Source organism: Rhea pennata, unplaced genomic scaffold (assembly GCF_028389875.1).
Source record: "Rhea pennata isolate bPtePen1 unplaced genomic scaffold, bPtePen1.pri scaffold_32, whole genome shotgun sequence".
Lineage (NCBI taxonomy): Eukaryota > Metazoa > Chordata > Aves > Rheiformes > Rheidae > Rhea > Rhea pennata.
Window position 1 is genome coordinate 139,971 of NW_026907679.1, and position 13,370 is coordinate 153,340.

A 13,370-nucleotide genomic window follows, 5' to 3' on the forward strand; every position below is an offset into this window, starting at 1 on the left:
GTTGCTGGCAAGAAGGGGAGGGCTGAGACCCCCCTCACATTCCCTCTGAAAGAGTGCTGTTGGGCACTTTGGAAGTGGATGTCTCTGCTCTCCACAGTGCAATTCCCTTTTTGGTAACATGAAAAGGAAACTTTCCGCAATAGTTCTACACCTCTGAGATGGGGGCAGAGGGCACCTGGGAACAAGCCAGCACTCTTCCCTCTGCACCAAAGCCAGAGTGAATCCTTTTGCCCCTCTGGAATCAGAAATGGTCATTCTGAGTGCAGCAGAAGTGTGGATGATTTCTACCTCCAAGAATCCTCCTCCGGTGTGACAGGGTCAAATTCAACTAAAGAAAACAAAACCAAAGAAGACTTAAAACTCTTCATGAACCTACATTGTTTAGAATGCAGTGGATTAAATCTGACTGGAACTGGGAATATAAATCTTAGTCACGTCTGTTCCCATGTAGGCAGTGCTGTAGGTCAGGGCTGACTCCTCGGGAGCCCACGGGCAGAGGCCGCTGCTCCTCATGGCAAACTCAGCCAGCAAAAACCAGAGTTTAAGCCATGGAGCTCAGTGATGGTGCAGCTTTGATGGGGGGTGCTACTGTGTGTGTGTTCAGGGGGAGGGCAGTTTGAAAGAGCTTTGCTCAGGGAAGTCTGTCCTAATTGTTTTCTATCTGTTCTTCCTTGGACAGTCCTGCAAGCTCAGGAGGTGCAAAATGTCCAACAGCAGTTCCCTCACTGAGTTACTCCTCCGAGTGTATGCTGACACACAGGAGCTGCAGCTCTTGCACTTCTCCTTCTTCCTGGGCATCTACCTGGCTGCCCTCCTGGGCAACGGACTCATCATCACAGCCATAGCCTGCAACCACCGCCTCCATACCCCCATGTACTTCTTCCTCCTCAACCTCTCCATCCTCGACCTTGGCTCCATCTCCACCACTGTCCCCAAATCCATGGCCAATTCCCTCTGGAACACCAGGGCCATTTCCTACTCAGGATGTGCTGCCCAGGTCTTCCTGGTTGTCTTCTTATTTTCAGCAGAGTATTCTCTCCTCACTGTGATGGCCTATGACCGCTACGTTGCCATCTGCAAACCCCTGTACTATGGCACAATCATGGACAGCAGAGAATGTGTCAGAATGGCAGCAGCTGCGTGGGCCAGTGGGTTTCTCAATGCTCTCCTGCACACTGGAAACACATTTTCCATACCACTCTGCCAAGGCAACACAGTGGACCAGTTCTTCTGTGAAATTTCCCAGATCCTCAAGCTCTCCTGCTCTGACTCCTACTTCAGGGGAGTTGGGTTTCTTGGGATTAGCGGCTGTTTAGTGTTTGGATGTTTCGTTTTCATTGTGCTGTCCTATGTGCAGATCTTCAGGGCTGTGTTGAGGATCCCCTCTGAGCAGGGCCGGCACAGAGCCTTCTCCATGTGCCTCCCTCACCTGGCTGTGGTCTCTCTGTTTGTCAGTACTGTCACGTTTGCCTACCTGAAGCCACCTTCTATCTCCTCCCCAGTTCTGGATCTGGTGCTGGCTGTTCTGTACGCAGTGGTGCCTCCAACACTGAACCCCCTCATCTACAGCATGAGGAACAAGGAGCTCCAGCAGGCAGTGAGGAAACTGTTTCAGCTGGTACTAGTTCAGCAGCAATGAGCTGCCCATCTCTCCTAGCAGCTGATTCCCACTTTATCTCCAGCATCTCTTGTGCATTAGGAGGTCTGTCTGTGATAGTCATGTTTGTGGAGAGATGTCTGAATTCCTCCCACATTTCTGGAGGCACAAACCTTGTCTTTCTCACCCAGAGGCCTTCTGTAAATCTACCTATCACTGTGTCAGAGCTGGCCTCCCAAGTAGCATCTCTGTAATAAAAGAGGGTCTTCTGAGTACTGTGCCTGAATGATGGGTTCTTTTTCCAAAGTTGGAGTCAAGAATGCACTCATGGAATTACACCCAAGAAGGCCCTGTTGTTGTGCTTACATTTTCCATGGGCTAAGGGTAATCATCGCTTTTGGGTGATGTGTTTGGGAATGAGGGCTGGATTTAACTGTCACTTGTGGGTGCCCAATGCCCCTGGAGAGTGTGAGTGGTCAAGAGGTGTCTGCTGGGGACTGTCCCACATATTAGAGGGCTGGTGACAGATGGCCGTCCTTCTGGAAGGGAATATGGAGTCACTCAGAGAGCACAGGACATATTCAGGGGCAGTGTGTACCTGGAATGGGCAGTGAGTGGAGACTCGCCAAAACCAAGCAGAGTAAAGCAAATGTAAAGGGCCAAAGCAAGGAATGCCCCACATGTCCCTGAGGAGCGGGAGTGGGCTGGGTCTGATGACACCTCTGAAAACATCCTGAGCAATGTGCAATGCCCTGTGATTGCTCCATCCATCCTCCACAGCTGGAGATTCTGGGTGGGAGGTTGTCAGATGCAGTGATGCTGGTCCAATAGCAACTTCCCTGATAACACTGCCAAGGCTGAGTCCCCCTGGGGCCTCATGGCCCACTCGCCTTGCAGAGCAGCAACACCACACCATGGCCTATGCAGAGCCTTGGGGAGGGGTGCAAGAATGGCTGACCAGGCCAGCATAGACCCACTGACCTGGGGAAAGGCTCTCTGGGGAGCAAGGATGCCTGTAGAGAAGAAAGGAGCAATCACATGCTTGTGGGGAGGAATAAATAAAAACCTGATGCTGTGTTTGTCAGTTCAGGGCAGGCTGCTATGTCACTGGATCCTGAGGCTCCTCGCACCCAGGACTCTCGTGCTGTCCTGGGTAGAAGGGCTGGCCAGAGGGCCTGCAGACAGCCAGGGTTAAGGATGTCGTGGCCATGGGAGAAGTGGAGAAATGGAGTGACTGGACTACATTTCCTTGTGCCATTGCTAGACCACAGTAGACCACAGTCCTAGGGCTGAGGGGGAGGCTGACACACCTCTCTGACCACCACCACCCTCCGCCCTGTAGCTGCTGTGCTCTTCAGAGTGCCTAGATTATGGGTGAACATCCAGAGTTTTGCAGCTCCCTGCAGCAGGCACTGTCATGGATCATCCTCATCTTGAGCTACTGTACTAGGTGGGCTGGGGAGAGGGCAGAGGAGGTGGGGACAGATGGGGAGGAGCTGGGCTGGGCAGCACAGGGCCTGGGTGAGGAGAAGTGCAAGCAGGCAGCTGCTGCACGCGAATGGCATTGTGGGAGCACAGAGGCGTGTGCTTGCAGGGCAAATGCAGGTGTCCTGGGAAAGGCACCAAGACATGGCAAGTGCAGAGGAGAAGAGCTCAGGTTGTTCCCTGTGCTGTGTGCTGTGAGCACAAGGCAGAAAAAGGAAGGTCAGATACCAGCATAAGATGGGTACTCAAGGATCATGGGAGGTTAATCAGGCTGGATTTAATAGAAGACTTACACTCCAAACTGCTTGGGGAGCCCTGGGAATGCCTGGGAGGGTCGCTAATGGGAGGCTACTGGAAGCATGTGTTGGACACCCAGGTGGGAATCAGCTTGTTGTACCCTAGGGACCCTTTAAATCTACTAGAACTATTTCTTTATTTCAGCTGTGCTCAGCTTGAGCAGCCACTGGCTGTGAAGCAGCTCGACGTTGTTGACAAGATGGAACATGCACGTCTGACCTTGGCAGGAGTTTGGTCAGTGTGCAGAGAACACTGTGGCTGCAATCACGCACTCTGCCAGTCCCCTGACTCACTGCCAGATCTCCCACAGATCTTCTCCCTACATATGCACACAGTGGGCAAGCTTCCCCATGGTCATTCTTCCAGGCTAGCCGTTCCAGGGTTGATAGCACACCCCCTCTGTGGGGTGGTCCATGACCAGCTCCATCCTTTTGCATGTCTCCATGTTCTGGTGGAGGGGAAAAGGCTAGCCTTGCATGGCTTCTCTTCTGCATGAGACCCCCAGCAGATCCCAGAGCATGGTGTCTGCTGAAGCCTGCATGGGGCACAGCCTTGGCTGGGCAAGGGCTAGGTGAGGCGGTCAGGCACTACAGGCCGGGTGGTGAGGTACCAAAAAAGGTACTCTGGGTCTCACTGCCTGTCCCATCATCGTGAACATGACAGATGATCTGGATGCATGCTTGAACCTGACTTTCGTCTCTGGGCCATCCTCACTCGCCTCAGGTGTGTACTGTGGGATGGGGCCCTGGCTGCTGATGTCCCTCCCGTGCCAGTCATGTGAATGTCTTTGACTCCCACCTCCCAGTCTCAGAAGGAGCAGTGGGCCCTTGATGTGCTTGGACAATAGCAGAGCTACAATGAGAAAATGGACCTGCACATATCCAGCTGAGTCTCCTCCAAAAAGACCAGGCATGCCCCAAAAGAGGTATTGGCCAGCTCTTCGAGAGTTGTGCAACTAGCTGCCCAACACGGTGGCATTCACACAAGAAGGCAGTGGTGCACGTGCAAGGCCCCAGGAACCTCCTGCCAAGCCGTGAGGGGGCTGAGTGCTAGCTTTAGTAGAGAGGCTGACTGCAGGAAATGTCACCTATGCCAACCACTCTGAGGACTGCTCAAGATGCTTGGAAAATCAGAACTTTCCTGCAGGCTCCAACTCCAGAAAGGGCTCAATCTTCTGTGCCTCCAGAGCCTTGCTCACTGCGATTTCCTTTCACTGATACTGTCAAGGGAGGTGGAGGAGAGAAGCCAGGACAATGTTGTTCACAAAAGTCTTTATCCATTAACCAGATAAATGTCCTCATGTGTGCTTGGCCAGCTTGGCTGGGGCAGAAGCTTCTCAATCTCTGGTCACCTACATCAATGCTGGAGAGTTTAATGTGAAAGCTGACTTGAGTTCCACCTCACCCAGACAGCTAAGCACACCTGTGAGCACACCTGTAAGCACATCCTAGTTCCATGAGTTGACTATCTTCATCAGACTTGATGGCAGCTGGTCAGTCAGAAAGTGCCTGCTTCATGGGTGTATTACAGAGATGTGGCTTAGGTGCCGACATTTTGGAGAATCCTATGCACCAGCGATTCAAACCACATACACCAGCAGCTGGGAGGCCTGGCAGCAGCAATCTCAGTGCATGGTATTTGTGCTGACAGCCACAGTAGCCACTGTGCAACCTTCAAGAGGTTGAATCCATCAGAAACACGTGTTTAGAAGAGAGAGCACTGCTTTCCTGGACCTGCTGCTCTTCTGTGCCTGAAGACAGAGAACCGTGCTGGCTTGGGCCCTGGCACTGCTGCTGTGAGGCAGGCAGGTAGGCAGAGGAACCTGCAACCAGAGCACCTATGAGCTGCTCAGGTGCCTAGAAGAACTTAGCTTGCACCTCACCTCCAACACACCCACCTCTGCCCAGCTGCTAGTACACTATCCAGCTCTGCTCATCTACATGGCTGCTTGTGCGCCTGTGGGAGAAGCCACTTCACCATGCCAGGATGTGGCTGGACTTCTGCCCTTTCTGTGGTGACAGGGCCACCCTGGTGCACAGGAGGAAGGAGCCCAGCAGGCTTTCCTGGCCACCCACAGGAGATGTACGGCCATGCATGGAAAGACTCAGCAGCCCTGGTGTCCTGGTGACAGGGACTGCATGAGGGCTAGCACCCCAGGGGCCTTGTACCTCCCGCTGATGCTGGGCCAGAAGACCCCAGGCCGGAGAGGCTGTGGTGAGGCCCCAGGCTCCTGATGTCACCGTGCTGTCACCCAACAACGCAGTCACAACGCCCAAAGGCAGCAGAAGAGGCAGAGGCTCCCAGGCCCCCTTGCCAGTCTGCCAGGCTTCACAGATGGCTGCAGCCAAGGGCTCTCTGCAGGCTCCCTGGAGGCCATCCTTGGCCACAAACACACCCCTGCGTGGGCAGCAGGGCTATCGATGCCTATCGAGCAGGACGTTATTGCAGGACATCCGGGTGTCCTGCACCTCAGGACACCCACTGACGGAAGCACTCAGCAGCTGCACCTCCATTTGGTACGCAGACCTCTTGCTGGCCTTCCTCTGGCCTTGCTTCCTGACCTTGCTTTGCACCTCATCTGTCCTGCCTTGGTGCTGAGACCACTTCCTGCAGTGCCTCCCCTGCTCATCGAGGGCCTGTGTCTGCTGCTCTGCTCTTGAACACTGCCTACCGCTGCCTCCTGTGCCCACTGCCACTGCCCCAGCACCAATCCCCCTGTCTAACTCTTTCCTCCCCATCTTGGCAGGGCTCCCCATGCACAGCCCTGCTCTCTCCAGACACCTGCTCCCCGTCAGAGCAGCACAGCATTGGGGACACCCTCATTTTCACCACAGGAGATGAAGCTGCTGTGACACGCTGCACCCCCTGCCCCAATGCATCACGGAGGGTGGCCAGCCAAGATGTGCCTCTGTAGCAGGGATATACCAGGGACAGGACTAGACATGGCAGCAGGCAGATAACCCACCAGGGGCCCCAAAACACACAAAGCCCAACTCTCCTGCCCTCCTATTCCCTTCTAGTCCAAGGCTTTGCAGCAGGCCCTGCCTGTGAACAGCCAGGCACTTCCCACCTCCAGGAAGCAGAGAGAAAGTGCTCTCCTCAGGGCTTACCATGCCAGCTCTCATCTCCCTCTTTTGCCTCACATGCCTTTACAAGTACATACCTCCAGCAGGTTCCTGCTGCTGTGCTAGGGTCTTTCATGGCAAAGAATCATAGAATCAGTAAGGTTGGAAGAGACCTCTGCAGATCATCTAGTCCAGCCCCCCTGCTCAGCAGGGTCAGTTAGAGCATGGTAGACAGGGTTGCATCCAGGCAGGCCTTGAAGATCTCCAGAGAAGGAGACTGCACAACCTCTCTGGGCAACCTGTGCCAGTGCTCCGTCACTCTCACAGGGAAGAAATTCCCCCTCACGTTCAGGCGGAACTTCCTGTGGTTCAGTTTGTGCCCATTGCCTCTTGTCCTGTCACATGGGACAACTGAAAATGGTTTGTCCCCACCCCCTTGACACTTACCCTTCAGGTACTTATACACATTGATAAGGTCCCCCCTCAGTCTTCTCTTCCCCAGGCTGAAGAGGGCCAGCTCTCGCAGCCTTTCCTCGTAGGGCTGGTGCTCCAGCCCTCTGATCATCCTCGTAGTCGTATGTTGGACTCTCTCCAGCTCTCTCCAGTAGCTCCACATCTCTCTTGGACTGGGGAGCCCAGAACTGGACACAGTACTCCAGATGAGGCCTCACCAGGGCTGAGTAGAGGGGCAGGATCACCTCTCTCAACCTGCTGGCAACACTCTTCCTAATGCACCTCAGGAGACAATAGGCCTTCCTGGGCACAAGGGCACATTGCTGGCTCAGAGTCAACTTGTCATCCACCAGCATTCCCAGGTCTTTCTGTGCAGAGCTACTCTCCAGAAGGTCAGCCCCCAGCTTGTACTGATGCATGGTGTTATTCCTCCCTAGGTGCAGGACTCTGCACTTGCCCTTGTTGAACCTCAGGAGGTTCCTCTCTGCCCAGCTCTCCAGCCTTTCCAGGTCTCTGAAGGGCAGCACAGCAGTCAGGTGTGTCAGCCACTCCTCCCAGCTTGCTGTAAACTTGCTAAGGAGGCACTCCATCCCCTCATCAAGGTCATTGATTGATAAATAGAACAGGATGGGACCCAGTACTGAGCCCTGGGGAACTCCACTAGCAACAAGCCTCCAACCAGACTCCATGTCACTGATGATGACCCTCTGAGCTCTGCCTTTCAGCCAGTTCTCAATCCACCTCGCTGTCTGCTCGTCTAACCCACACTTTCTGAGTTTCTCTAGGAGGATGTTATGGGAGACAGTGTCAAAAGCCTTGCTGAAGTCAAGGTACACAACGTCCACTGCTCTGCCCTCATCTACCCAGCCAGTCATTCCATCATAGAAGGCTATCAGCTTGGTTAAGCAGGATTTCCCCTTGGGGAATCTATGCTAACTACTCCTGATCACCTTCTTTTCCTCCATATGTCTGGAGCTGACATCCAGAATGAGCTGTTCCATCCCCTTTCCAGGGATGGAGGTGAGGCTGACTGGCCCATAGTTGCCTGGGTCCTCCTTCTTGTGCTTCTTGAAGACTGGAGTGACACTGGCTTTCTCTCAGTGCTCAGGCACCTCTCCAGTTCCCCAGGACCTTTTAAAGATGATGGAGAGCGGTCTGGCAACAACATCCACCAGCTCCCTCAGTACCCATGGGTGCATCCCATCTGGGCCCATGGATTTGTGGATGTCTAGCCTGTCAGAAGGTCTCTAATCCTATCCTCCTCAATGAAAGGAAAGTCTTCCCTTCTCCAGACTTTCTCCCTCACATCCAGGCTGCAGGATTCTTGAGGGCTGCCCTTAGCAGTGAAGACTGAAGCACAGAAGGCATTCAGTAATTCTGTCTTCTCTGTATCCCTTGTCACCAGGGCCCCCGCCCATTCAGTAGCGGGCCCACATTTTCCCCAGTCCTCCTCTTGCTAATGATGTATTTGAAGAAGCCCTTCCTGTTGTCCTTGATATCCCTTGCCAGACTCAATTCTAACTGGGCCTTAGCCTTCCTAGTTGCGTCTCTATATACTCTGGCTTCATTCCAATAATTCTCCCAAGTAGCCTGTCCCCTCTTCCATATTCTGTGTACTTTCTTCTTCTTTCTGAGTTTTGTCAGGAGCTCCTTGATCATCTATGCAGGTCTCCTGCCCCCTTTGCTGGACTTCTTTCTCCTTGGGATGCACCGCTCTTGAGCTTGGAGGGAGTGATGCTTGAATACTAGCCAGCTCTGCTGCCCCCCCTTCCTTCTAGAGCCCTAACCCATGAGATTCCTCCAATTAGGTCTCTGAAGAGCCCAAAGTCTGCTCTCCTGAAGTCCAGGGCTCCAGTCCTGCTTGTTGCCTTACTTCTTTCCTGCAGGATCCTGAACTCCACCAACTCATGGTCACTGCAGCCAAGGCTGCCCCCAACCTTCACATCTCTAACCAGTTCCTCTCTGCTGGTAAGGACAAGATCCAGCAGAACTTTTTGGTAAGGACAAGATCCAGAACCCTTCCTCATAGGTTCTTCCACCATATCTGACAAGAAGTTATCAACAATGCATTGCAGGAGCCTCCTGGACTGCTTGTGCCTTGCTGTGTAGTCCCTCCAGCAGATGTCAGGGTGGTTGAAGTCTCCCAGGAGAACCAGGGCCTGTGATATTCAGGCTACTTCCAGCAGTCTGTAGAAGGCCTCATCAACTTCCTCTTCCTGATCAGGTGGCCTGTAGTAGACACCCACAACAGTGTTCCCCGTGTTAGCCTGACCTTTGATCTTTACCCATAAGCTCTCGACTGACTCCTCCTCCAACCCTAGGCAGAGCTCGATGCCTTCCAGTTGCTCTCTCACATAAAGAACAATTCCACCACATCATCTTTCTGGCCTGTCTCTCCTAAAAAGCACATAGCCATCCATGACAGCGTTCCACTCATGAGCTATCCCACCATGTCTCTGTGATTGCAATGAGATCATGGCCCTGCAGTCGCACACAGATCTCCAGCTCCTCCTGTTTGTTCCCCATGCTGTATGCATTGGTATACCTGCATTTTAAAGAGGTAGTCATGCCTGCAGGTTTCCCATGAAGGGTGTACGGGGGTCGCCCATAGCCATGTCCCAAACACACATCCCTAGCTGGATTTACCCATTGGAGACCCCCCAACCCAACTTGTGTTTTGTTATCTACCCTATCTGTATGACACCCCGCCCCCACCTCCCTTCTAGCTAGTATAAAGCCCTCTTTACTAGACTGGCCAACCTGTTTGCAAAGGCAAATGTGCCCTGCTTGGTGAAGTGAAGCCCATCTCTCCCCACCAGTTGTTGGTCTTCAAACCATGTTCCATGGTCATAGAACCCAAAACCCTGTTGCCAACACCAGCAGTGTAGCCAGTTGTTGATTTGGAAAATCTTCCTACTCCTCCTCCCATGCCTCCCTCTAATCGGCAGGTATCTGCATGAGAGCTCCTTGTCTGCGCTCCCTTTGCAGTCAGTGGAGATGGAGGGTGGGAATCAGTTGCTCATACACAAACACTTGGTGACAGTTGAAGACACGAAGTTGGTACAAGGCATGTACCAATGACCACTTGCTTTGCTGCAGCAAATGGGAGACCCATGTTCTCCTAGAGCATTGGATGAGGCCAGGTGAGGAATTTCTTTGGGCATCTGAAATGACACTAGATGCCTGCTACAACTAGAGCTCCACTCACTGTGAAGCTGAGACACAGGCAGAGTCCAATGTTACGAACACCTGTCTGCCAGTTCAGGGCAGATACTTCATTTAATGACACAGAAATGGGCTGACATGGCCACGTCAGATGCTCAGGGTGTCCAGCACAGCCACCTGTCTCTAGCACATACAGCATGACACTTAAAGGGAAACCATGTCTCAAACACTTCTTGCTCTCCTCCCACTGAACCTCTTCTCACCCCACCAGATGATACAAACAGGGACTGGACTAATGAGGATCTCAAGATAGCTGGATCACAGGCTGCCCAGGCCCAGGGATTTCTTCAGTGGCACCTTGTCCTTCCTGGAGGCTGGTTCAAGAAATCCGTCAAATGCCCAACAGTGTCACAGAGCCAGCTCACGCAGTCAGTCCCCTTCCTGGCATTCCTGCACAGCCCAGCCCTTTCTCTGTCACCTTGGGCACTGCAGGGTTTGCTGTCTTAGTGGGAACCTCCTTTCACCATTCCATTACCACCTGCTATCCATGCCAGCGTGTCAGCACTTGTGTCTCAGCGTGGGTCTCCCAGGCACTTTTCTTGGTAGTGGGAAGCAGCATAGGAAGGGGAAAGCATCACAATCTGCAGCTTGGAAGATCAAACCAGACATTAACGGGAATCAGTGTCACTCAAAGAGCAGTGCTGTGGTGCTACAGGTCACCCAGAGGGAGTCTGTGATCAGTCCCTGGCTCTGTGTTTCAAGGAACAGTCAGTGAGGACAGGGAGACATCAGTAGTGGGAGGGAGATCCCAAGGTGGGAGCAAGGTGGGGAAGCAGGTTGAGTGTTTACAGTCTGCAGGCACCCAGCAGCAGGCATGGGACAGTGTAGGACAGTCTAGTGGAGACAGTGGAGGGCATTGGCATGCTGAAGAGCCTGAAAGAGCAGAGGTCTTTGTTCTGCAGCTGTTGTCTCTGTCACCATGCCACCATCCACTACTCTCCTCTTCTCCACATGTGCAAGTCTTTTATTACAGAAGGCAATCAGGTTGGTCAAGAATGATTTACCTTCAGTAAATCCATGCTGACTCTTCCCAGGCACCTTCTTCTCCTGCCCAGACATGTGACTGGAGAGGCTGGCTCTATGACACACTCTTCCCCAGGGTGAGGTTGAAAGGCCTGCAGCTCCCTGGTTTGTCCTTGTGGCCTTTTTTTGAAGATGGGCACAACATACTCCTTTCTCTGCTCATTGGGACCTTCCCTGATCTCCACAACCTTTACAAGACAATAGAGAGCCAATTTTACAAACTCTTCTTTAAGGAGCATTCTTGTTCTTGACAGACGTGTTCCTTAATGATCTGCTGGTTTTCCTGAGCTCTTCTGCCCTGCAGAGCTGCCTCCCTTGGTCCATCCCATGGAAGAGCTCCCTACATCCAAGCTACCCCTTCACACATAGGGCATCCCCCTCCTCATCTTCCCTGGTGGTCCCTCCTGCAGAACTTGTACCTGCTGTTGAAGGACTCCAGTCAGGCGAGCAATCCCACCACATCTCTGTTATTCCAGCCAGGTGATGATCTTGTGACAGCTTGTGCATTGCTCCTGCCTGCACCCCAGGCTGTGTGTGTTTGCATACATTCTGGCTTCAGCACCTCAGTTGTAGGGGTGACCAAAGATTTGTCACGTGTTACCAAAGACCTTATGTATGCAAAGGCTTTGAGTGCAAGTGGTAGCTTACTGGCATGGATAGCAGGTGGCAATGTAATGGTGAAAGGAGGTTCCCATTAAGAGAGCAAACCCTGCAGTGCCCAAGGCCAGGGAGGAACAGAGCTGGGCTGTGCAGGAATAGTAGTAGTGGAGTTGGCTGTCCGAGCTGACTGTGTGACACCTTGGGGCCCATGACAGACTTGAACCAATCTCCAGGCAGGATGAAGTGTCACTGAAGAAGTCTGTGAGCCTGGGCAACCTGTGATACCACCACTCTAAGCTCCTCATTAGCCCAGTCCCCAGTGTTGCTATTCGTTTGTTTGGGCACATGTAGGAAACCCGAGATGCCTGGGGCACGTGCCCAGCAGTCACTCCAAAGGGGCATGGTTTTCCTTTAGGTCCCAGGGTGGATCTGCTAGAGAGAAGTGGTTGTGCTGGACACCCCTGCCATTTGAAATCACGTGTCTGCACTGGACTAGAACTGCTGTTCGTAACACTGGAATTTTCATTAGTCTCAGCTTCATAGCATCATTGCAGATGACCAAGATATTTTGCCACCTGGCCCCCACCTGATGTTCTAGGAGGATTCAGGGCTCCCAGTCACTCCATCAGAGCAAGCAGACACTGGCACATGCCTGGGATGACCTCTGTCTCTTCAGCTGTCACCAAGTCTTTGTGTGTGAGCAGCTGACTCCCAGCCTCCATCTTCAGTGATTAGAACGGGAGCTTAGACAAGGAGCTCGCATGCAGACCTCTGTGCTGTGCTCCCTTCAGTTTTGGCAGGGGGAATCCTACCTCCTGTGTGTTTGTGGAGGTCACAGTGGGGATAGGGGGATCTGAATCTAAATGCAACGCAGGGTCTTCAAAACCAGGATGTGATGCCGAGATTGACTGAACCATGTGTCAGTGAACTCCCTTCTTATCCCTGTCTGGGTGTCCTGCCTAGTTAGGAGATGGAACTAGGAGCTTCCAGATGAGGACATTTCCACTTACCATAGACTGCCATCCTCTGATGAAATAGATGGCAATGTTGGAATCAGTCTCTCTGCCCTCTTTAGAAAGGGAATACAGGTGATTATTTTACCTACTTGGGGGAACATCTCCCAGGAGGAGGGAGCACAAGGGACAGAACAACTCCTGCCTTCAGCTGGTCCTCTGCTGAGCCCAGTTTTGGGGACAGAGGTTGCTCATGGCAGCCTGGCAGCACTGCTGAGAGATGGCTGTGTCCAGAGACAGCTCCTCTGCAAAGAGCAGCAGGACTCTGGGCACTGCCTGCTGCTGCTGAGGAGATGAGATGAGAGAAGACGGAAGTGAGAGGCAGTGCAGAGTGAGAGGCCGGAGGAGAGCTCCTTGTGGGAGAAATCTTCACAGCCTTTTGCATGGTAAGTCTCTGGCTCCAGGGCAATGCTGCTGTGTTTCCTGGGGGAGTCTTCTAAGCCCATCCCATCCCGTGAGTGTGGAGGATGGGGAGATGCTTCAGAGCAAGGATTCCCTGCCAGAGGAAGGAAGAGAGGTCCAAGGGACACATCACCCTGCTCCTTTCTTGCAGGGATGGCTGCAGGGGTGTGAAGCCTGGCTGTGCACCCAGGTGGGCATGGACTTTCCTTC

The 13,370-nt window shown here is 53.0% G+C and overlaps 1 protein-coding gene across 1 annotated transcript; it reads left to right on the forward strand.

Annotated features, from left to right (window-relative positions):
- Positions 1 to 703: 703 nt before the first annotated feature.
- On the forward strand, positions 704 to 1,603 carry LOC134154640 (olfactory receptor 14C36-like; the record flags this gene model as incomplete). Its single annotated transcript, XM_062601316.1, has 1 exon — positions 704 to 1,603. A coding segment is annotated over exon 1 (900 nt), but the record flags the coding sequence as incomplete, so codon positions are not given.
- Between the last annotated feature and the right edge of the window lie 11,767 nt (positions 1,604 to 13,370).